The following is a 24,692-nucleotide window of genomic DNA, read 5'->3' as shown; positions in this document are numbered from 1 at the left end:
AAGTAATAAAAGAGAGAGCATGGAAGCCACAATGTCTTATGACCTCACCTCAGAAGTCACACACTGTTCTTTCTTTTTAAAAAAAAAAAAATTTATTTATTTATTTATTTATCGGCTACATTGGGTGGGCTTTCTCTAGTTGTGGCAAGTGGGGGCTACTCTTCATTGCAGTGTGTGGGCTTCTCAGTGTGATGGCTTCTCTTGTTGCAGAGCACAGACTCTAGGTGCACAGGCTTCAGTAGTTGTGGCACATGGGCTCAGTAGTTGTGGTGCACGGGCTTAGTTACTCCACAGCATGTGGGATCTTCCCGGACCAGGGCTCGAACCTGTGTCCCTTGCATTGGCAAGTGGATTCTTAACCACTGCGCCAGCAGGGAAGTCCTGTTATTTCCACAATATCCTATCATAGTCAGTCCTTTTCATTGTGGGAGGGGACTCTACATAAAGGCAGGGGTCACTGGGGTGGTCTTGGAGGCTGCCTTCCATGAGGCAAAGATGGTAAGACCATCAAGTGCCCGGCAGCGTGTTTGGTACACAGTGATTTGTGGAAGCCTTTAACGGACACCCATCTACATAAGCATGTGATGCCTATTTCACAGAACATCTGTGGACAGATAGGCTTTTCATTTTTTAATCCCACTGTATCTTTTATGTTTCCCCTATTCTAATAAATATATATTTTAAAAAATAATTATGAGGTGACCGGAAGGAGTGTCCATTGAGTTTGGAAAGAAGTGCTTTCATTCCTTCAAACAGCAGACATTTGTATTGAGTTCCTACTGTGTACCAGGCATTGTTCTTGGTACCGGAAACAGTGATGCGAGCAGAACAAAGTTCTTGCTGTCATCAGCTGATTTGTTTCCCAGGGCCACCATAACAAAATACTGCAGACCGGGGAGCTGAAACAACAGAGGTTTATTTTCTCATAGCTCTGGAAGCTAGGAGTCCAAAATCAAGGTGTCAGCAAGGTTGGTTCCTCCCAAGGACTGTGAGGGAAGAATCTGTTCCCGGCCTCTCTCCCTGGCTTATGCATGGCCATCTTCATGTTCGCACAGCCTTCTCCCCATGTATATGTCTGTCCAAATTTCCCCCTTTTCATAAGGACACCCATCATATTGGATTAGGGTCATTGGATCATGATCTTATTTTAATTACCTCTATAACGACCATATCTCCAAAAAAGGCTACATTGTTAGGTACTGGGAGTAAGGATTCCAACATACGAATTTGGAGGGAACACTATTCAACTCATAACATTGCCTTCTGATCTAGTGAGAGGGACACATGACAAGCAAATAAGCATATGATACCTCAGGAGGTGAGGGGTGTGATGGAGAGAGAGACAGCCTGGCTAGGGGATGAGTAGGCCAAGGGAAAGGTGTGGCTCTTATCTGTGGGATAGGAGGTTCTAAGGGCTGAGTGGGGAGGGGTGGCCTGAGGGCAGGAAGTGGGAGTCTGGGCCAAGGAGACAAATGGGGCTTTGAGGAGGTTTGGCTGAGGAGGGGGGTGGAGGACGATAGCTGAAGGAAGGCCTGGGATCAAAGGGAAGTTTAATTTTATGAGAAAGAATTTTGTGAGCTGAGAAGACTCAAAAAAATTCAGGCAAAGGGGGCAAGACCCCAGGTGGAGAGCTGGGTCTCTTCCGGGAGCTGCGAGGAAGGCAAGGAGGGAAAAGCCAGGTGTATATGCATGAGTGTCCAGGAGGGGAGGAGAGGAGGTGGCCTGTTGGTGGAGGTGCAGGGTGGGTGTGAGGAGAAGGCTGAGGGACACAGGAAGCTTGAGGGTGGGGGCTCCCCAGCCCTCTCTGTTCACAGGCCTCCCTCCCAATCCCCCACCAGCCCCTGTAGCCTCCGTCCTTCCCGTTTCCTCCTGCTCTCCCCCAGGACCCTCTTCTGACGTGGCTGTGGGACACTCCCTCCCACTGCTGTCCACTCCATCAATGGACGCTGTGTTCTCTCCGGTGCCCCCTCTCCCCCACACGTGTCCACCGTCACAGGGACCACATGGCCCGGGGTCCGTCAAGGCCATCACCATCCGGCTGTAGGGAAGCACTGCCTCCACGTCTATCACAATTTTGAAATTCTTAAGAAGCTGTGTTTTTTGTTTTTAATTTTTTTATGAAAAACCGTGTTTTGTCTTTTCACTTGATTGGCCTCTGCCCCACCTTTTGAAAACCCTCCAGTGATGCCCCGTTGCTCAGAGGACAGAATCCAAACACTTCAGAGTGGCCTCCAAGGAGGGTCCTGCATGGTTTGGCTTCTGCTGTACTTTTTAAAACCTTTTTTATTTTGAAATAATTTCAGGTTTGCAGAAGAGTTACAAGGACAATGTAAAGAATTCCAACAGGGCTTCCTAGGTGGCGCAGTGGTTAAGAATCTGCCCGCCAATGCAGAGGACACGTGTTGGAGCCCTGGTCCAGGAAGATCCCACATGCAACTAAGCCTGTGTGCCACAACTATAAAAAAAAAAAAATTCCAACATACCCTTCACCTAGGTTCCCCTAATATTACCATCTTACATCACCATAGTACATTTATCAAAACTAAGAAATTAAGGGACTTCCCTGGTGGTCCAGTGGTTAAGACTCCACACTTCCAAGGCAGGGGGGTACAGGTTTGATCCCTGGTCAGGGAACTAAGATCCCACATGCTGTGTGGCAGGGGCAAAAAAAAAAAACCTAAGAAAATGTTTATGGATTTTTTTCATTTTTATTGTGGAATATACCACAAATATAAAGATACATGTGTGCAGTTTGAAGAATAATGATAATGCCCTTGAACCCATCAGTCCTTTTAAAAGATAGAACCTTACCGTTATCTTGAAAATCTCTGTGTGCTCCCTCCTGGGTCAAATTCCCTGGTCTCAATGATTGTCCCCACAGATTTTAATTTGTGGAGGTGACTGAGTGACGACTCAGAGAGGCTAATGTCATTGAAAAAGGAGTTGATTACTTATACTTTCCAAGGGAAAGGGGGTGCCCCACACCACTCAGGGCCACATGAGAGAGACATCTGGGTGGTTAGGAGGCAGAAGCAAGGATGTGGGGAGATGAAGTTTTCCATGGCTGTGAGGGTGGTCTCTAGTTGCCTGGTTAGCTGGCCTGGGGATGATTTAGGGCAGGGAAGTACTAGTTTGGTGTATGAGCGTTAGATAAAGTAGGTAGTAGTGAGTATGGACTCTGGATTCGTTGGTTTACATATAAAAGGCATACACCTGGCAGAACCCTCTGCTATCTCTAAGAACTGGCTACCCTGCACTGCCATCTCTCTTGGGCCAGCAAGATTTTCAAGATGTCAAAACACCATAAGATATAGAAAATGAAAAACACAATTAAGGGCATTCCCTAGTGGCCTAGTGGTTAGATTCCGGGCTTTCACTGCTGTGGCCCGGGTTTGATCCCTGGGCAGACAACTGAGATCCCGCAAGCCTCGCTGCGTGGCCAAAACAAAAACAAAAACAACAACAAAAAACGATGAATACACCCCCTCCCCTTAGACCGTAGATGACAAAGCTCTGCAAGAAGGCAGCCACGTCCCACGTGCATAGGTGGATTTTCCCCAGAGGAGGTGAACACACACCGTAATGACGTCTCGATGCGTACAGATGGCCAACAGGCCCATGCAAAGATGCTCAACAGAGCTCATTATTAGAGAAATGTAAATCAAAACCACAACGAGGTGCCGCCTCACACTGGTCAGAATGGCCATCGTCGAAAAGTCTACAAATCATATGTGTGTATAACTGAATCACTTTGCTGTATGCCAGAACCTAACACAACATTGTAAATCAACTATACTTCAAATAAATAATAAATAAATAATGTCTAAAAAAAAAAAAACCCTCCCTCCATGCTCCTGCTCCCTCACCCCAGAAAACCCATTCCCCTGTTTTCCTCTATGGTTTTACTCCTTCTATATAATTTCCTAAACGAAATATTCTTCTGTTTTGTCTGTTTACAAACTTTACATAAATGGAGTCACACTGAATACATTCCTCTGTGATGTGCTTCCCCACAACCCCCTGGATCTTCTGCTTTTAAGATTCATCCGTAGTGAACGCCAGCAGCAGACAGTTTCATTTGCCTTCGCTGCTGTATAGGACTGCATTGTCTGCATGTTACATTGTATATTGTACAATGGGAATTACAACATATCTATGTTCTATTGTGGATGGATACTTGCATTTTCTCCAGATTTTCCTTGTTGTTGTTGTTGTTGTTTTTCTCTTGTGAACAACGTTTCTGAGTATTCCTGCAGATATTGCTGATATAGAGACGCACTTCTTTTGGGTAAATCTAGCAGTGGAAGGGCATGTACAGATATGTTTACATCAAAGCACGGCATCTTCCGCTTTACTGAGGATAATGGAACACTGTTTTTCAAAGTGTACGTGCCCGCCAGCTCCCTTCAGACCCTCATCATCTCTTGATGCCGTATGACTTTCAAAATTTTGCCAGTCCAGTGGGTATGCAAGGATATCTCATTGGAGCTTAAGCTCTAATTATTTGATTGATAATGAGGTATCAATCCTGACCGTTGGCTTTTCGTTTGTAATCAAGTGCCTGACTTAAGCTTTGATTGCCCAGGCATCCACTTCAAAGAGCGCTATCTCAAATAAACATATTGCTGGGACTAGATAAAGAGCCAGGACACCTGCCCCAACTGAGGCTTTTTTGTTTGAGAGATCTTTGTGGATTTTAAAAACTGACCTTTTCAGCACCTTGTTTTTTGTTTCCTCTTCCTGTTCTTTAAATTCCCCCTCTTATGTTTCAAATCCACCAATACAGAGAGAGCCTGAGAAACCTTAGGACCCTGCCATTGACCCCAGTGAAAGCAGAACCCCAGGCCCACACCCTCTCTCTCTGCTGGAACCTTGCCGTGTGGCCCCAAGTGTGCTGTGTAATTTCCAGGTCCTGTAGGTAATAAACCTTTATTTTTTTCATGCCAAAGGGCATCTTGCAATCATATGAACCACAAGGGCCGGTCCATCCCAAGCATTGTATACTGATGGGCTGAGACCAGCACATAACAATTAGTAAAGTTGGCTGGATTCCATGATTGCCCTTGCAATTAACCAAGCGGAATGCCCCTTTAACCTGCAACCTTGTTCCTAACCACCGAACTCAGGTGGGGACTCCATCTGGGAAAGAGCACTGCTTGCTGGGCTTGCGGCACTGCTCTGTGCTTTTGCATATTGCCTCTGTGGGGTGTTGCCTGCAGTATCCAACCCAAAAGGTCACGACTGCCATAATAGTCCAAAGATCTCCCCAGAGCAGCATGATCAAGGCCATATGGTTTAAAGAGACCATTGGACCACTAATTATAAAGGCTTTAATTGCCCGTAAATGTGCATAAGGGTCTTCCATGCCTCAAGGCTAAGAAGAGCTAAGGAAGGAAGATTGGATCACAAGGCTATTGTCACTACCCGGGGAGAGGCTCTGGGTTAAAAGCACCAAGAAAAAGATTCCCAAAAGTAAGGAGGACAAGGAGGGTGGGAGACCCCAGCCTGAAACCACTGAGTCAGTGGGGTGTGCCTGGACTACGCGTCCTAACCTGGAAGTCAAATAGCCTTGCAACCAGAAATCAATGGCAACAGAGGCCTACAGTCTCTGAGCCACCACTTGACTCACAACAGTCGCTCTTTGTTGCTCTGCAGTTTACTATGGATTCAATCCCCGGAGCGTTGCTGCTGGCAAAAGCAACACAGACGATTAAGGTAACAGGAGAAATTAGGTAGAAACTGGGAATTTCCTGGTGGTCCAGTGGTTAAGACTCTGTGCTTCCACTGCAGGGGAAACAGTTTCAATCCCTGGTCAGGGAACTAAGAGCGGGATCTAAGATCCCACATGCCATGTGGCACAGCCAAAATAAAAGAAAAAGAAAAAGAAAAAAAAGCTGAGATCAGAAACTATACTTCATCAAAATTCAAAATCTTCTTAAAGATTTTATGCAACAGGAAGGAGAGAGAGGAACTAATTGGCTATTGTGGGTTTTTATTTGTTTGCTTGTTTGAAATGGGCTCTGAATAGCTGCCCAAATGCATCAACTGGCTGGTGTTTCTGAGGACCCTAAATTCCATAACTTTCTTAAAGATCCATCCAGGCTATGTGCTCATTGCCTTCAAGATACCACAGATCCTAAGTCCCCTCGGCTTTCCCTTGAATGGGGCAAAACTAAAAAATATATCTCACGAGGAGTCCCTGCCACCAAGGGAAAAGCTGATGGGGTTATTGAGGCCTCCAGTGAGATTACTGCTAAGGCTCTCAGTGAATGAAAAACATTAAAGTGAGACCCATCTCCTGCACAAAGTTGACCTGGTCCAATGGGTTTGCCATTGCCATGACCACAGTGACCCGAAAGACCCCCTCTTCACTTCCAACCCTAAAGAGGCCCTGTTTGACCTTGAATCCGGGGGATTATTTTTACAGGGGCCTCCCCTAATTGCAGGGCAATTTTACTACATTTTAGTGCACTTTGGATGCCGAAACCATCCAAAGTGCACTAAAACTCTTAGAAAGAAACTTACATTCTTTCTCTGTCCCTTGAAGATGTAAATCTTACCATGTCTTTGAAATTTAAAACCCCAGGAGGTAACCTAAGATTATAAGTGGATCCACATAGTTCAGACCTGTGTGCTCAAGGGTCAGCTGTACTTTTTTTCCTCACTATCTGAACCCTCCAGAATTTAGAAACTCTCATTGAGTATTCTTACATTCATAGCAATATAATTATGTGCATGAGTTCAATAAGAATCTGTTCTCCTTGTGACAGGACACAATTAGAATCATTGGTTATATTACCGAGGCTTTGGTTGGAATGCTGTATTTGAGAATGTGCATGAAAATACATGTGACCAGGTTTAAGGAACTAAGGCTGACTGTATGGAGCCAATAAAGCCTGACACCAAGTCCCCCTAAAACTGAGTGCCCTTATTGAGTGTATGATTAATCTCTTTATCCACAACTTTATTCCCTTGCTTGTCTCCTCTGACCTCTGTCCCTTTCTGCTCCCCTAAGACGTCAATCCTGTGCTAACCAAACACTAATCAACCAGAGTCAGGTGACTAAGATTACTGTGGTTGATAACATCATTAATGTACTAAAATTGTCATTATAGATATCATCATTAATATATAAATTCAGGTTGCTTCTCCAGGGCAAAATGAGCTAACAGACCCCCAAGCCATGGACCACCCGGCCTGAGAATTATAAACCAAAGACATTCTGACTCCTGAAATTATGATTAAGAAATGTCACAGAAATATACCAAGATGATGTTTAATCCCAGTTTCTTTTTTCTTCCCCTTTAATACATCCCTAACTCAAAGACCAAGTTGGAGTGGACCTGAAACTTGTCTCTCATTCCTTTGCTTGGTGCCCTGTAAATAAACCCTAACTTTGCTGCAAACATTCACTGTTAGAGTTTGGCTTTCTGTACCGGGGGCACACAAGCCCTTGCTCAGTAACAGCCCTTTGGAAAAATCAGCCTGGCACCTTTCTTATAGGGTTCCCAGAAGCCTTACCAAATGAGTAAGAAAGGTCACTTCCTGGCAGGCCCTGGAACCTCAGGATATTTGGGAGACCTTGAGAAGAGAAGATTCATATAAATCTATAGGCATTGCGGGCAAAGTCTGATGGCAAGTGTTTGGCTTGGCTTCCTAGCCTTTAAAAGTTCAACCTGATGGGGCTTCCTAGGTGGCGCAGTGGTTAAGAATCCGCCTGCCAATGCAGAGGTCACCGGTTCGATCCCAGCTCCAGGAAGATCCCACATGCCACGGAGCAACTAAGCCCGTGTGCCACAAAAAAAAAAAAAAAAAGTTCAATCTGAGATTCCTTCTGAAAAGTTCTAGTAAATCAGACATAAAAGAGTCTATATGGTCAATCACAATTCTTGCTACACTTATGTGAACAATAAGGCCAAGTTTAATGAGACTAGATTCCTTTTGCAAACAAATTAGTCTTACTTTGATTATCTTTGATAGAAAAAGGAGTGACTACAGAGAAAAAAAATTATGTTTCAGTAGAAACTATAATACACACTTGTGGATATTAGATTCCAGTTCTGTTAGTGGTTTTTGTGCTTTTGTTTTCTACCTGGAAAAGTGGACTGGATACTGAACCCTTTTCATTTCTTCTGATATCTGGCTCCAACTCTGCAAACAAATGTTTCCAATTTTTCTCCCCCTTTCTGACTTGGAATCACTGAGAACTAAAACTGCCCGTTCCCAAAGTCGTGAAAGCTAGAGTGGAACAACTTGAAATAAACTTCAGAGAAATCACCACACCAGCTCATACATGGATGATCTTCATGCCTGTTGCTCTGTGGGCCCCTCAGAAAGATCATCAGAGGCATTCAAGCTGCAAACCAGGAAAATCTATCAGATCACCACCACCTGCCCTCACTCCATCTAAAGATGCTTCAAGCTCAGCATCTAGAAATCTTCTCTACTGATTGCCTTCAAAACTCAGAATCTTTTGTTTCCATAGAAATGCCTCTTATTAAATAACCTGATGCAAATAGTTGTACCATGTAGGACTAACTTGGAGAACTCACCTGCATCTCAGCTAACTGAAATAAGGCACAACCATTTAACTGAAGTGACCTATTATCAGGTGTAAGAGGTTGATTCAATTAGATATGGAGCAATCTATCAAATCAGGACAAGTTCCAACCTATTTATACCAAATGTCCCAAGATGTTAAAATATTTCATAATACTACTCAAATCTTTGAACAGATTGCTGAGACTCCCAGATTACTGACTTAGTTTCACCATGAGGCCCTTCAAGTTTGAGATTATGGCCATGAGCTGGATTTCAGACTATTGCCTGTATAATTATTGTAGGATGTGCTACTATAACCCTATTTAGGTGTACAATTTCTGGGTTACAACATGCCCTACCCCTGACTTTTAGCATAACATCTACCTAGGTAGTTATTTGACTCATTGATGACTCTGTGGTCTCCATATCACTGGGTAAGTTGCACTGTAAACCTTGAAAGCTGGCTTTTCTTTTTGTAATGGAAGTGCCTGCCTTAAGCTATGATTGCCCAAGCATCTAATTCAAAGAGGGTGATCTTGAATAAACAACTAGATATAGAGTCAGGCCCCCTTTCCCCACTGAGTGGCCTTTGTTTTAGAGATCTTGTTTGATTTCAATAACTGACCATTTGGGCCACTTGTTTTTTTTCTTCCTACAATTTAGATTCCCGCTCTTATGTTTTAAATTCACCAATAGAGAGAGAGCCCAGGAAACCTGAAGCTCCCACCCTCTAACCCAATAAAAGCAGAACCCCAGCTTACATGTATTCTTTCTCTTTCTACTTGCAACTTTGCTGTGTGGCCCCAGGTGTGCTGTGTACTTCCCAGGACCTGTAAGTAATAAACCTTTATTTTTAAAAAGTTTTCTGATGGTTATAGCTGAAGGGCATCTTGTAATCATAATAAGAACCACAAAGGCCGGTCCAACCACATTGCTTATTGATAGACTGAGATGGGTACAAAACAGGCAGAGTATCTTTTTTCATGTTTATGTTTCATTTCTGCTTCTTTTTTGAAATTCCTGTTCATATTCTTGCTTATTTTCTATTGTGTTATTTATTAGTCTCTTATTGATTCACAGGTGTTTTTACACATTATAATTGCTACTCTTTGGTTAGTTATGTGTGTTGCAAATATAGCAGATCATGACTTGTCTTTTCATTCTTTTAATGAGGTCTTTGGATGAATGGAAGTTCTCGATTTTCATGTAGTCAAACCTATCATATATTTCCTTTAGTGTTTAAACCTTTTGAATCTTGTTTTTAAAAGCTTTGGTTAAAGGATCGTCCCATAAAGATGCTCTCCTACATTTTATTCTGACGTTCTAAGCTTTACCACTTACATTTAAGTTCTTAATTCATCTGGAATGGGTTTTTAATATATGGCATGAGGTAGGGAATCATTTTCATTTTCTTCCGTATGAATAGCCAATTATGCCGGCACTTTATTGGAAAGACCAATATTTCTTTCTGCATTTGCAATGTAGGTTGTGTTGTATCTCAACTTTTCATATATGCATGAGGGAAAATATGATAAGGGAAAATTAGAATGAAATAAAATGGCATGCAAGTCTTTGTCCCAGCAAGTCCATGTCTAGGAATTTATCCTAAAGGAAAAACTATAAATGCAAAAAAACACTTAGCTCAAGGATGTTGCTTATAAGCTCTAAAAAAAAAAAAAGAAAAGAAAAGAAAAGAAAGAGAGAAAAGAAAACAATCTACTTGTAAATCCAATGAGGGGATTGTTTAAATAAATTATTCTACATCCATACAATGGAACAATATACAGTAATTTAAAAAGATGTGGTAGGTTTTAATGTGGTGACACATGTTGACTGAAAAAAAATGCACAACCTAGAAGTTGAGAATTATGCTTTATTCGGCAGATATGCTGAGGGCTTAAGCCCAGGAGGCAGCCTCTTAGATAGCTCTGAAGGACTGCTCTGAAGAGGTAAGGGAGAAGCCAGGATATAAAGGAGTTTTTGCTGCAAAAACCAGATAGTCAGAACATCAAAAGACTACTGTTAATTAAGGAAAAAACAAACATTTCAAGTTAATGAATTTAGTGCTTTTCTATGCATGGGAAGATGCAAGAGTCTGGCTTCACTGAAATCATTCCTTTGATATGCACCTTAACTACCCAGGGCCAGTATCCTGTTTTTCTACATCCTGATGTCCCTCAAGGTACACAGCTGGGGGCAGCTGCAGTGGCTGATGGCTTGATGGCCACAGCATCCTTTGTCCACTGACATGGCAGGTGATCTTTTTCATTCACACCTGGAAAGAAATATTGAAAAAAGCAGACTGTAGAACCACATATATAGTATAATTCTCTTTATATAATCTATTCATAGATATATTTCAAAGAAGGGGAAGAATTTCTATTAAAATACTAGCAGCTTATGTGTATTGTTTGAGCTTTTCATAGTGATATTAGACAAACACAAATAAAACACAATCAGTGGACTTCCTAGGTGGCGCAATGGGTAAGAATCCGCCTGCCAATACAGAGGACACGGGTTCGATCCCTGCCCCAGGAAGATACCACATGCCACGGAACAACTAAGCCCATGTGCCACAACTATTGAGCCTGTGCTCTAGAGCCCGTGAGCCACAGCTATTGAGCCCATGTGCCGCAACTACTGAAGCCCACGCGCCTGGAGCCTGTGCTCTGCAACAAGAGAGGCCACCGCAATGAGAAGCCCATGCACCACAAGGAAGAGTAGCCCCCGCTCGCTGCAACTAGAGAAAGCCTGTGTGCAGCAACAAAGACCCAACACAGCCAATAAAATAAATAAATAAATAAATAAATAAATTTATTAAAAAAAACACACAATCAGCATTTCCGATGTTAAAAAATAAATAATATTGCATACATTAGTAGGACCTAGAAATCCCACTCCTAGGTTCTTATCCAAGAGAAATAGAAACTTAATTTCACACAAAAGCCTGTATGTGAATGTTTATAGCAGATCCACTCATAATCACCAAAAACTACAAACAATGCAGAGTCCTTCATCTGATGAATGGACAAACAGTAGTACGTCCATACAATGGAATATTACTCAGCAAAAAAAAAAACCCAAAACTACTAATAGATGGTTATACCTCATTGCTCCATGCTGTAAAAGGCTCGAAAGGCTGTATACGCCATTTATATGACATTTGGGAAAAGGCAAAAGTATAGGAAAAGAAAATTTCAGGGCTTGCCGGGGTGGGGGTGGTGGGAGGGGCTGACTGCAAAGGGGTACACAGGAAATTTTGGGAGAAAAATATATTGTGAAAGAACATTTGGACTTCCTAGGTGGTGCAGTGGTAAAGAATCTGCCTGCCATTGCAGGGGACACGGGTTCGAGCCCTGCCCTGGGAAGATTCCACATGCCATGGAGCAATTAAGCCCGTGCGCCACAACTATTGAGCCTGTGCTCTAGAGCCTATGAGCCACAACTACTGAGCCTGTGTGCCACAACTATTGAAGTCCACGTGCCTAGGGCCTGTGCTCCACAACAAGAGAAGCCACTACAATGAGGAGCCTGCGCGCCACAATGAAGAGTAGCGCCCGCTCTCAGCAACTAGAGAAAGCCCGTGTGCAGCAACGAAGACCCAGCACAGCCAATAAATAAAAAATAAATTAATTAATTAATTTTTAAAAATCCTATAAAAAAAAGAACATTTAATGATGTGGGAAAACATTCCCACTATTGTCAAATGAATATCCACAGCACATAACTATGTAATAGACTTCCATCTGTTTGTGTGTACATGTGTGTATACACAAACGTGTACATACACAAAGGCTCACATACATGCACACACTGGTAGGAATACACACTGCTAGCTAAACACCAGAAATGGTGTCCATGTCTCTCTGAGTGGAAGGGTCACAGCTGATCTTTATTTTCTTTTGCTCCTCTTTTTTGCTGATTTTCCCAAGACGACCACATTTTGTCCTGGCTGCTCCTTAACCACTGGAGTCCAGGGCTGGCTCTGGGAGGCTGGGAGGAGGCGGCCACTCCACAGCTGGGAAAACAGCAGCCCCCACATGAACCCTGAGCCCTGTCCTGCCGATGTTTATTTATCCTTCCTGAGCAGACAAGGCAGGAGACTGGGAGACGGGGAGCAGAAATTCAGACCCAGAAGCCCCCTTCAATTGCTGCAAGGCAGCCTGGCCATCTCACAGGCAGTGGCCCCCGCTTGCCTGCCCCTCCCCCATGGCCTGGGCTCTAGTACATGAGGGTGAGTTCAAGAGGGTGGGCTCTGGTGCCCCCTGGATTGACTTGCAATTAATCACATATCCACTGTGTGTTCCTGGGCCAGGTACTCAACCTCTCTGTGCCTCCGTGTCCTCCTCTGTAACATGAGGATAAAGATGGTGCCTAGCTCATCAGGACGTCGTATGTGTATATGAGCACGCACACATGTGCAAAGGGCGTTGAATGATGTGTGGCACCATTTAAGTGCTCGGCAAATGATTAGGAGGATTGCTGTGAAAGTCCTGCTGATAGATACATGAGCCTACTGGTCCCATCTCAGGACGTGTGGCGCTCACAGGGTCACTGTCCTGATATCCCCCAAATAATTTTTAAACAACTCAAGTTCTTCATTTGTGATTTAGAGCATCTGGAAAGGAATATGCACAGTCTCCTGAGAAACTTCACATTTCCCTCTCCTCAAGTGTTCACATCCCTCACCACCATCACTATCCTCTCTTTGGAGGTCTCCCTTCTCCAGACTCCCTTAATTCAGCCAACAAGCACATGCTATCTGCCAGAAGCCAGTCTAGGTACTTTGCAGTAAAACAGATAAAAATCCTTTTATCCATATGTAGATTACAGACCCATGCCCCAGAGCTAGCCCCAGAACCTCGGTCTTCCCCCTCTTTCTTCCCCTGCCCCACTTCATCATTTTGCCACTCAGAACCCCCAAATCCCTGCAGTTTCCTCCTCAGAGGGCGAAGGACAGGAAGAAGCTGAGCCAGACTCTCTTTAGCAGGCAGGGCTCAAGCAGAGCCTGGGCACCTCCAGTCATCAACAGCCATGTCCACTACAAATGGAGAGTTCCAGCTCTGGCCCGGGACACAGGAGAGGCTTAGCCATGGCGGCCTTGTTTTACAGGGGTCATCTCAACCTCAGCTGGATTGGCAGCAACTTCCGGGCTGAGCCCCACTGTTTTTCACTCCTCCAGGAAGGTATACCATGGGGCAAGGTGCGCAGCAGGCTCTTGGTGGCCAGCAGGGCCCCCTAGGGCGCCCCATGGACAGATCTCTTTCAGAGGCCATGGATGGGCCACGTTAGAATCCACTGATGTGCTGGGGAGGCGTGTGGGGAAGGGGGTGGTACCCACCAGCCCAGCCAGGGTTTTCCGTGTGCTTATAGAAATCACAGTGCACCATGCGGCCAGGCACTCCACCCTCTTTGAAGATCCCAGCTGGCCAGTCTCCCACCCATTCAGTCCTCAAGGTACCCCTGGGGGCTCCAGGGGACAGCCAGTGGGTACAGTGGGAGGAGGCCAGGATTTGGGCTTGTCCTCATTTCTGCCCCTTAGCAGCTCTGAAGCCTTGGCAAACTTCCTGACCCTCAGTGTCTCCTTCTGTGAAAACACAAAGGTTAACCCCCTCCTGGATGGAGAGGATTCAATGAAATGTGGTAACACAAGCATTTTTGTTAATGCTTGTCGCCCCTTTTCTCTCAGAAAAGAAGCCTCCACCTTTAGACTATCAGACACCCAGGAACAGAACCCAGGACACTGCCTCGTATGGCTCTCATCACTGTGGTCACCGCAGATCGATACATGCAAGCCTATGTACACCACACATATACACACACACACACACACACACACACACACACACACAGGCCATTATGGGTATTGTTCTAACCAGGGTTCCTAACTTCCAGCAATTGTGGCTGATTTGAACAGGATAGGATGGATAGGATGGAAAGGATAAAAGTTTGCTTTACGGAATCACAGGAATCACCAGACCTTTACTCTGAAGGCAGAGTGAACTTCATTAAAATTAATTGAGAGGCACACGTAACATCGGGCCTTTCGCAGAGTCAGTGCTCCATAGTGTTATCTAAGATAAGAATAATCTTAGGCTACCCCTCTACTCCAAATCCTCTAATAGCTCCTACTGTCACCACTGGGAATCCTGGCCCCGGGCTGTGGTGGGGATGGAGGATCTGAATTCTTTCAAAGGATCTGTGAACCCAAATAGCCAGAAAGGGCTGTCGGGAAGCCAGCACACATCCCCAAGGAGGGCAAGAAACGCTCTCAACCCCACCTGCTTCCCTACTCTCACCATCCTTCCCCCTCCCCTAGGAATTTGGAATTGCTACTCTGATTGGCTAGATTCTAGGACACTGATGGGTTCTTTTTTTTTTTTTTTTGAATAAATTTATTTAGTTAGTTAGTTATTGGCTGCGTTGGGTCTTGGTTGCTGTGCCGTAGGCTTTCTCTAGTTGCAGCATGCGGTGGCTTCTCTTGTTGCTGAGCATGGCCTCTAGATGAGTGGGCTTCAGTTGTAGCGGCACATGGGCTCAGTAGCTGTGGCTCACAGGTTCTAGAGTGCAGACTCAGTAGTTGTGGCACGTAGGCTTAGTTGCTCCGAGGCACGTGGGATCCTCCCGGACCAGGGCTCAAACCCATATCTCCTGCATTGGCAGGTGGATTCTTAACCACTGCGCCACCAGGGAAGTCCCCACTGATGGGTTCTTGTTTGCTGGTGGGCAGGAGTCTCTGGGGCTAAAGGGCCACACACCCGGGTGCCTTTTCTCGGTTCTTCTGCTCTGTGCCATGTGACCAGTAAGTCAAACCCAAGCTCCCTCTGGCTTTCTCCCCATCTCTCTCTCCACCCAAGCCAGCCATTGTTGGGATTTCTCCCCGACGCAGTCAGTCAAAGGCTGGGAGGGGAAGGGATGAGCCCTTGGAAGAGACCCGTCCCTGCCTGCTCTGCTCCTTGCCAGCCTCAGCCACTGGCCACTGGCCCAGCTGACGGTGAATCACTACTTTGTTTCTGAGTGTGACAGTCTCTGAGTTCAGCATCCCAGGTGCAGTGGGGACCAGGAGTTGGGGAACTGGCAGGGCAAGTTTTAGGCGTTTAGAGGCCCTTAGCCAAACTATCGAATACCATCCCAATGTGTCCCTGCCTCCTCATCTCAAATGTCTATAAACCTGGAGCTCGAAAAATGCAAATTCACTTAAAAGAGTGGCTAAATTTTCAGTGGCTTTTCCTCAACATCCTGGTTGCAAACCTAACTATTACCACGGGAGGACCTTCATACTTGAAAAACTTGAGGGTCACTGGGCTTTGAGAACAAGCCCACAACATGCCTTTGCTTACCTGTTCCCTCTACCTGGCCTGCCCTTCCCCCACACTGTCCATGGAAGATGCTCAGGGGGCTAAGGTGATGTGCTTCTCAGGGAGCCCTGACATTCCAGAGTCAACTCCATCAAGCAACCCAACAGGAAGTGCTCCTTCCCCGCCTTTTGAGGGCCTCGACATCCATATGCCACTTCTCAGTTGTGTGCACTCGGGCAAGCTACTTAACTACTCTGAGCCTCAATTTTCTCATCTGTGAAATGGAGCCAATGGTACCTACTTTCAGGGATGGGTGAGGATTATTAAAAGAGAAGGTTAGCCAAGGATGTGGCTGGTTGCCAGCCTGTGTTTAAACCCTGCAAAGAGGGAGGCTGCTCTTATGATGAGGACCCTGGGGCCCAGAGAGGAGCAAAGCCTCGTCCAAGTTCACGTAGCCACGTAGAGGCAAGCCAGGGCTCACAACCAGGCCCCATTCCTCAATGGCCTCCCCTGGTCCCAGCCCGCCTGTATCCCCAGCTCTGCACACTTACCAGTGTCGGGCAGGGCCAGGCTGGCAGCGGTTTGCTCTTTACCAGCAGCAGTCCCCTGGGGCTGGCTGCACACACACATATTTCCTAATGTGGCTGAGGGGAAGTGGCCCTGGGTGGATCTTGGACATTTGGCAACCGTGTGTTGCTTTACTTCCTGTGATCCTCCCTGGGGTTGGAGGAGGCCCAGCCTGCTAGAGCCAACAATGTAACTCTCAGCTTCCAGAGAGAAAGGAGAAGCGAGAGTGACACTCTCCGTCCTCTCTGCCCCCTGGGAGAACAACTTTGCTTTCTATTTCCCTTTCCCTGGGCCTTCAGTTCTCCCCAGAAACTGTTCTTCCTGCAAAGCCAACACCTTCAGGCTCAGAAGTGGCCCTCCTCTCAACCCCAAGGCTGCCACCCCAGGGCCAAAGTCAATTCTCACCTCCTCCTGGAAGCCTCTGGGGATTGTCAGGCGGAGCTTGTTCTTCTCAGCCTTCATACACTTATTGTCTGGAATTTATGCTGTGCATTCTGAGCCTTCTTTCATTTATTTGCTGTGTTTTTTGGGTTTTTTTAGTTTTTATAAAATTTTAAAGGTTACTTTCTATTTACCATTATTATAAAATATTGGTTATATTCCCCACACTGTGCAATATATCCTTGAGCTTGTCTTACACCCAGTAGTTTGTATCTCCCATTCTCGCACCCCTGTGTTGCCCCTCCCCGCACTGGTAACCACTAGTTTGTTTTCATGAGTCTGCTTCTTTCAGATCACATTCACTAGTTTCTTGTATTCATTTATTTACTATTGAATATATCTTGTGATCTACTCTGGGACTGCACTAGGAATAATAATAGTAGCAATACCATGAGAAAGAGCTGCCCTCACTTCCAAGACCAGGGTACCCAAAGAGGCCTTTTTATGAGACTCAAGGCTCAGAAAGAGACATTTTTCAGCATAACAAGGTAGGGGAGACACCCTCTCAAGAGGTTCTCTCCATGGTACAAAACATCTGATTGCCTTTTAGACGCTACACCGCTCGAGGCCTGATCTCCATGAACCCCTATTCCTCTCCTCCCCTCTGCCCCCCTGCACCCACCACGAGCCCCTTCCTGTTCCTGCATCCTCAATCCAGGATCAGAAAATAACCAACATACACCAGAAGCCAGACACCCACAGGAGGCGGGACCAGGAGGGAAAGAGCCAGAGGATCAGGGGCTGAGGGAGAGGGAGAAGTTTATGGGCCTCCACAGACTACAGGGATGGCCTCGTGGTAACACCTGAGCATCGGGGCCTGATGAAGAGCTGCCCCTGAGGATGGAGCGTGGGGACAAATGAGGAAACAGGTTCAGCAAGTTTAAATGACAAGGTCAAACTCAGAGCGAGGAAGTGGCAAGCTGGGATCTGTGCCCAGATCAGTAAGGTTTCCAGCCCCCGCTCCTAACTGCCTTGCTGTGCTGGGAGTGCACGTTTCTCCCACAGTGCCTGGCCGAGGAGTGGCGGCTCACAGAGGCCCTGTGAGCCCTGGATTCCTCTCCCTCTGTATGTGTCCAGCCCAGACCCAAAGACCCAAGGACCGAGTGCTCAGTTTGTGGTGCCCCTAGTGTTTTTTCCTGGGGGCTCCAGGACTCTCCAGCCAGCTAGCCATGAAGGTTAAATTATGACTATTTGCTGAGCACCTTCTCCACGCAAATTGATCCACACCTATTATCTCATTTAATCCTCAGAGCAATCCTCATGAAGTGCATTGTTTCCCCATATTTAAATGAGAAACCCAAATTTCAGAAGCGTCAAAGAACTTGACCAGAGCAGGTAGCCTGGCTGGATTTTTATAACACTCTGATGATTGTTTTAATATCTCATTTCATTCCCACATTAACCATGTGATACAAAGCCAAAGTAAATTAGATGGTATTTTTTCATGCCTTTTAGAGTAGAGTGAAATTCAGAAGAATAAAATTTAGTTTTTAATAACAACAATAATAGCTAGCTTTTAAATAGGCTTTTTACGAATGCCAAGAGGTTTTCAAGTTGTTTTACATGTATTAAATGAATTAATTCATATAACAGTCCTAACTGTTGGTACAATTAATTGTTAACCAATTTTATAGCCAAGTGAGCTATGGCACAGGGAGACTAAACAACTTGTCTTAAGTCACACAGCTAGCAGGTGAAGCCAGTTCTTCTGGTTAGGACTGTGTTGTTTGTCCATGACACTATATTTAGACTATGTTTCCACGGAAAAAGTCCAAACACAAAGGATGGGGAAATGAAAAACAGGGCTGGGACTCATGCTGAGTCAAGAGATGCCTGGGGTTCAATATCTGAGGAGGCACTCATTTCACAATGGTGCAATGCAGAATCGGCCCTGAAAATCAGGGAGTGCCTCTTAAATTTTGTACAAGGGGAGTCTCACTCCTTGTTTAGATAGGACCTTATCTTTCTCCTGGCCCTGATGAAAAGAAAGAGTGAAAAAACGTAGTCATCAGCATGTAATTCAAGGACTTCCCTGGTGGCGCAGTGGTTAAGAATCCGCCTGCCAATGCAGGTCACACAGGTTCGATCCCAGATCTGGGAAGATCCCACATCCCACGAAGCAACGAAGCCCATGGCCACAACTACTGAGCCTGCATTCTAGAGCCCACATGCCACATCTACTGAAGCCCACATGCCGAAAGCCCATGCTCCACAATAAAAGAAACCACTGCATTCAGAAGCCTGCGCACTGCAACAACGAGTAACCCCTGCTCACCACAATTAGGGAAAGCCCATGTGCAGCAACGAAGACCCAACACAGCGAATAAATATAAATAAATAAATAAATAACTTTAAAAAAACCCCAAGTAACTCAGTAACTCTATCAAATACAATTTTGCTAGGCAATGTGTTACAACCCTGGCAACTAAAGATTTAAGAACATAATACCATATTTATAATTATAATTATAGGACCATAACTAATACACGTGCAGATTAAAAATGATAGGTAATTTTACCAGTAGTATCTCACTTAATTATCACAAATAAGGAAGAAAACTGAAATTTTTAACAATTGCTTAATAACACACAATAAATCATGGAGTTAGGATTCAAACTCAAGTACTGTTTAAAAAAATAGACACTGACTTGCAATCACAAAACCAACGTGTAAATGATCAATTTATCCATCATTGCTACAGTATCTTATCTTTAAGAAAAATGAGTTTAGAAACTGTTAGGAAGAAGCCTGTTTAGAGGCAATGGCTGGAGCTGCTGCAGCCATCTTGCAACTGTCAATGAAAAATTAATCATTAGATCTAAGAAAGAACTGGAAAATTTTATTCAAGCCAAATTGACCATTGTAATCCAGGAACAGGAGAAGTTAACCTGTGAACTTACTTCCTACTTCTCTACTCTTTTGCCACTGAATAAAGCTTGTATTTTTTCAACCTTAAAAACAAAAGCAGAAACAAAAACCCCCAAAACCAGGAACAGCATCTCAGAAAGCTCTGAGAACTGTTCTACCAATAGAAATCAAAACACAGTTATGTAAGTTTTTTGAGGCAGAGGTCTGTACATTAGATGACGTATTATTGACATTTTACACAATACAGAGAAGCAAGTACAAGGTGATGGGCCATGTGACTCCCTTATCAGATCAAGAAGAAATGTTATCTTTAAGGAGTTGTCTTGTTGATGCTAGGAGAATGTTGCTGGTTAGGGTTGAGCAGGTATTTCTGCCAACAGGGAAGTTTTGGTCAATGCCTAATGCAGATACTTAATGTCCCATATAGGGGAGAGAGGAGTCAAAGGGCAAAGACATTTTTTTCTGTTTAAATTTTTCTTGTCTTGCCATAAAGTCTGAATTTTATTTCACACAACCATGAAAGAAGCCAGTGTGAGGATAAATCTGAGACACTAGGAAGGCAGAGCAGACAGGTGTGGAGAGATGGTAAATGTCTGTTAGCTGTTGAATTTTTTTTTAATTCTCATTTTTATTGCAAATTTGGGGGTTTTCTTTCTTGGCTGCACGGCATGTGGGATCTTAGTTCCTCGACCAGGGATCAAACTCACACCCCCTTCAGTGGAAGCACAGAGTCTTAACTACTGGACCGCCAGGGAAGTCCTGTTAGCTGTTGAATTAAGCAGAACCTCAAACCTACCTTCTCTCTGGACTTCGCCTCTGAGATATTATATGTGTTTATTGTTGAAGCCAATGTGAGCTGGGGATTTCTATTTCTTGGGTTGAAGATATTGTCACTCATGCCGAGTAGAGAGTGAGACACCTCCATGGCCAGTGGTCAAGCTGAAAATGTGGCCAGGGGGTCGGTCGCTGATGGACTCATCTGGACTTGACTGAGCACGGGCATCAGAGGGAGGGCAGCCAGTTGGTTTTAAGATTCTGATGTTGCAGCATCAGAATGTAAGTCATCATCATGTGAGTTTCCTCTTAACACTCCTTTCCTGTCTGACACCCTCTCAGATGCAACATCTGCCTGGACCCATGGGACCCAGGAATTTGGGGCAGTTAGAGCTGCAGGTGTTTAAAACTATATAAGATAACTCTTCAAAAATCTAATGTTCTGACAAGTCTATGTGTTTTGGCGTCTATCTTCCTTGTACAAATACAGATGTGTGAGTCTGGGGGCCCAGGAAAGTAGAGCTAAGGTGAGGACCCAGGGTGACAAGTCCTCCTGGAAACTACCCCAGGTAGAGGGGAGAGTTCTTCTCTCCATGAAAGGCAATGTGACCTTGATAGAGACATAATTGCTCTGTGACTCAGTTTCCTCAGCTCCAAAATGGAGAAGAATAATCATTCTACCCTCACAGGTTATTTTTAGGCTTGGAGACAATGTACGCAAAGTGTCTGACACATAGTAGATGCTCTGTACTGTGGTCACTGTTTTCATTCTTAAGCAAGCCAGAAGGATTCTTGTTGTGGCGGGTGGGGGCAGGAAGGGAGACCCTTTTAGAAACAGGGGAAGAGAAGAAAGAAAAAAACAAAAGAACAAAAAACTCAGGAGGTCTCATGTCCTCCTGGCTTAATGGGCTTCATTAGGTTTTCATCAAATCAGAGTCAGGGAGACAGGGCACCAGGGGGCTGATGAGGACCCAGCAGGAGAGAAGCTGGCCTCCCCCTTTGTAGCCCTGCCCCTCCTCTCATCACCATGGAGACGGTGCAATTGCCCAGTGGGGTTCCTGCCCACACTGGGCCTGAGGCTGCTGCAAGAGGAGGGGCAGGGGCCGAGCAGACGGAGATCTGTCTGGAAAGCTGGTGTGGGGGTTGGGAGTGTGTGTTGACGCCCCTCCCCCTGCCCCAACTCTCAAGATGCTGAAGGACTCAGGCTGGTGTGGGATGCGTCTGCATTTGAATCCCAGATCTGCTAGCAGCTAGCTGCGTGACTGTGAGACTTCCCCTCTCGAAGCCTGAGGTTCTACATCTGTCAAAGGAAGCAGTAAAAAGGAATAAAAACAAAAGCTTGGTGAAGAAAACTGTGGGATGAGGAAGCAATGAAATATAGTGCAGTGCGGGTAGAAGGAGAGAGAACCCTACATACTGTTTATTGAAAAAAGGCAACTTCACAAAACTGACCAATGTGCTCCCATATTTCTTTGTTGAAAAAGGCACTCTATCTATGCTTACCAAAAGGGGGAAGAGGGGAGAGAAATACTCTAAAATACACTTCTGCTTGTCCTCTCTGGAACTGGGGATTGCATGTAATTTTTACTTTTTTGGTTCTTTCTCAAATGTTGGCCAATGAACATGGATTAGTTTTAAAGTTAGAGTGTCATTAATAGCTACCATTTGTGGGCTTATTATGCATGGGTGTTGTGCTAAGTGCTTTACATGATTTAAAGCCCTTTATGTCTTCATAATAATCCATGGAGGGGGCATACTCTGTTTCTCCCCACTTCATAGAGAGGAAAATGAGGTGCAGAGAGGTTAAGGGGATTGACTAAGGTCAAACCACCACAGAAGGCCAGAGCTGACATTTAAAACCACAGTTAAGATACCAGACTCCAAAATTCAAGCATTTAATTATTACCATTTTTAGCTCTCAGGTCAAGAAAATGCTAAAGGTTCTGTTTCCTTACATGTTTTCCTATGGAAAATATCAAGGTAATCAAAAGTAGAAAGACAAATATAACTTTCAGTTATAAAGTGAATAAGTTCTGGGGATCTAGTGCACAGCATGGTGACTACAGTTACGGATACTGTATTGTACCTTGGAATTGGCTAAGAGAGTAAATCCTGAACACTCTCACCACACACACAGAATGATAGCTATGTGAGGTGATGGGTGAGTTAACTAGCCTGGTTGTGGCAATCACTTCACAATGTATACATATATTGAATGATCACGTGGTACACTTGACCCTTGAACAGTGCAGGGGTCAGGAACACTGACCCCCACCCCCAGCAGTCGAAAATCCACATATAACGTATAGTCGGCCCTCCATATGCGCGGTTCTACCATATCCAAGGCTCCACATCCATGGATTCGACCAACCACAGATGGGGTAGTAATATAGTAAGTATTTATTGAAGAAACTCCACGTATACGTGTTGCTGAAAAAACCTGGCCTCCGTTCACCGATGCCAAATAGAAATACGGAGACAGAGCATTGGAGGAAGAGACAGGAATAGCTTTATGACTTTGCCAGGCAAGGGGGGAACACAGTGGCTAGAGCCCCAAGAACTGTGCCCCTCCCCCTGGGGAATAGGGAGAGGGCTTAAAGTCGGGGCTGGTGGTCAGGGGGAGGCGATGAGGATCAAGGCACTAACAGTCCCGCATTCTTCTGATGGGTTGGCGGGGAGGTCAGTAGGAGTCCGCGTCATCCACCTTCAGGTCCAACGGGTCTGGGGTCTGCGTGCTTGTGGGCAGCATCCCATCGCTCATCATTAGCGTCTCCCACCTGGTGGGGGTTTCAACTCCGGCAAAATAGCTCCAAGACATTGTTGTGTGTATGGTTGCTGGGGAAACAGGACCTGCCCCGAGGCTGCTCTTGCCTGTTTCTCCCAGGTCCCACGCATCCCCTCCCTTTGCTAATTAACCACTGCTTGAATCTGCCCACTGGGACTCAGGGAAGGTCATGGAGGCTGAATGAGGGCTGTTTCCTATAATCAAAGAGATAGGGGACACAGAAAGGCTTTGTGCCCAGGAGCCCCACAGGGCCCTGCTCGGTATCATAAGTGCACTTGCGCAGTTCAAAGTGGTGCTGTTCAAGGGCCAACTGTATCCAATTTTATTTGTCAACTCTGCTTCAATAGAACATAAGAAAGGAAAGAACAATATAATGGACCCTGATGTACCTACCACGCAGCTTCCAGGAAGTCCTTAGATAGAGGGATTTGGGTGGAGGTTCAGGGATCGGGGAGGGGTGCTGAGGGAGGAAAACGATGCCCAGAGCCAGGAGTCTCAACCTACACACACCACACACACACGCTACACACCACACATACATACACACACCACACATACATATATACACACTACATCACACTACACCACACACACACTCAGGGCTCCCGGGCTCCACGTCCGGCTGCTCTGGGGCTGTGGCCCCGACCGTGGTAGGGAACCGCAGGCAGGCAGCCGTCCACCCCCTCTCCCACCCCTGCTCAAGTTCCTTCCTCTTTTCTACATTCTACTGACTTGTGTTTCCCAGCTGCCTCCTTTATAGGTTCCTGGTTCCTCTCCAAGGCCTCAAGGTTTTGGCAGCTCTGCAGAACGAGACATGGCCAGGGTCCCTGACGACACGCAGAGGTGGGCCCCCCTGGTGGTGCTGGCCGCCCTGGGCATGGCCGTGACGGCGACCCCCAACCCCGGCGTCGTGGCCAGGATCACCCAGAAGGGCCTGGACTACGGTAACTGGATGCATGCCTTTCCTCCTCTCCCACCTTTGAGGAGCACTGATTGAGCGCCCACTGTGTGTAGCCCCTTAAATCCAGGGTATGGCCTGCGCACGGTTCCCCCAAGGAGGCCCTCTTACCCCTGTCTTACATGTGAAGAAGGTGAGGTGAGTTACCCAAGGTCACAGGGCTGGGACGCAGCAGCGCTGGGACTGGAGCCCTGGTCTGGTGGACTCTGAGTCCAGTGCTCAGGGTCGCCTCCCTCTACCCAATACCCGACTCGGGCTTCTGGGCCCTTCACTTCCTTCCAAGCTGGTTCTCAGCCCTGACATTTGTCTCGAGGTCCCTGGCTCAGTCTTCAGTGTGAGCAGAGCTCAGGCTCCCTGAGGAGCGGGTGGGGCTTGGCCACCATACTGTGCACCCTAGCCATCTAGGTGAGCCAGAGAGGGTCCCCCAGGCCTCACATCAAGGCCCAGACAGAGGAGAGAG

General features: G+C 45.7%; 1 protein-coding gene across 1 annotated transcript in view; it reads left to right on the top strand.

Moving 5' to 3' along the window:
* Positions 1-23,819: 23,819 nt before the first annotated feature.
* BPI (bactericidal permeability increasing protein) overlaps positions 23,820-24,692 on the top strand; it is a 29,510-nt gene continuing 28,637 nt past the window's right edge. Inside the window, exon 1 of the mRNA XM_057702272.1 lies at positions 23,820-24,218. Coding sequence (XP_057558255.1) covers positions 24,089-24,218 — 130 coding nt within the window. The 5' untranslated portion in view covers positions 23,820-24,088. The remainder of the gene's footprint in view (positions 24,219-24,692) is intronic.

Source organism: Hippopotamus amphibius, chromosome 12 (assembly GCF_030028045.1).
Source record: "Hippopotamus amphibius kiboko isolate mHipAmp2 chromosome 12, mHipAmp2.hap2, whole genome shotgun sequence".
Classification (NCBI taxonomy): domain Eukaryota; kingdom Metazoa; phylum Chordata; class Mammalia; order Artiodactyla; family Hippopotamidae; genus Hippopotamus; species Hippopotamus amphibius.
This window is presented reverse-complemented; position numbering and strand designations above follow the sequence as displayed.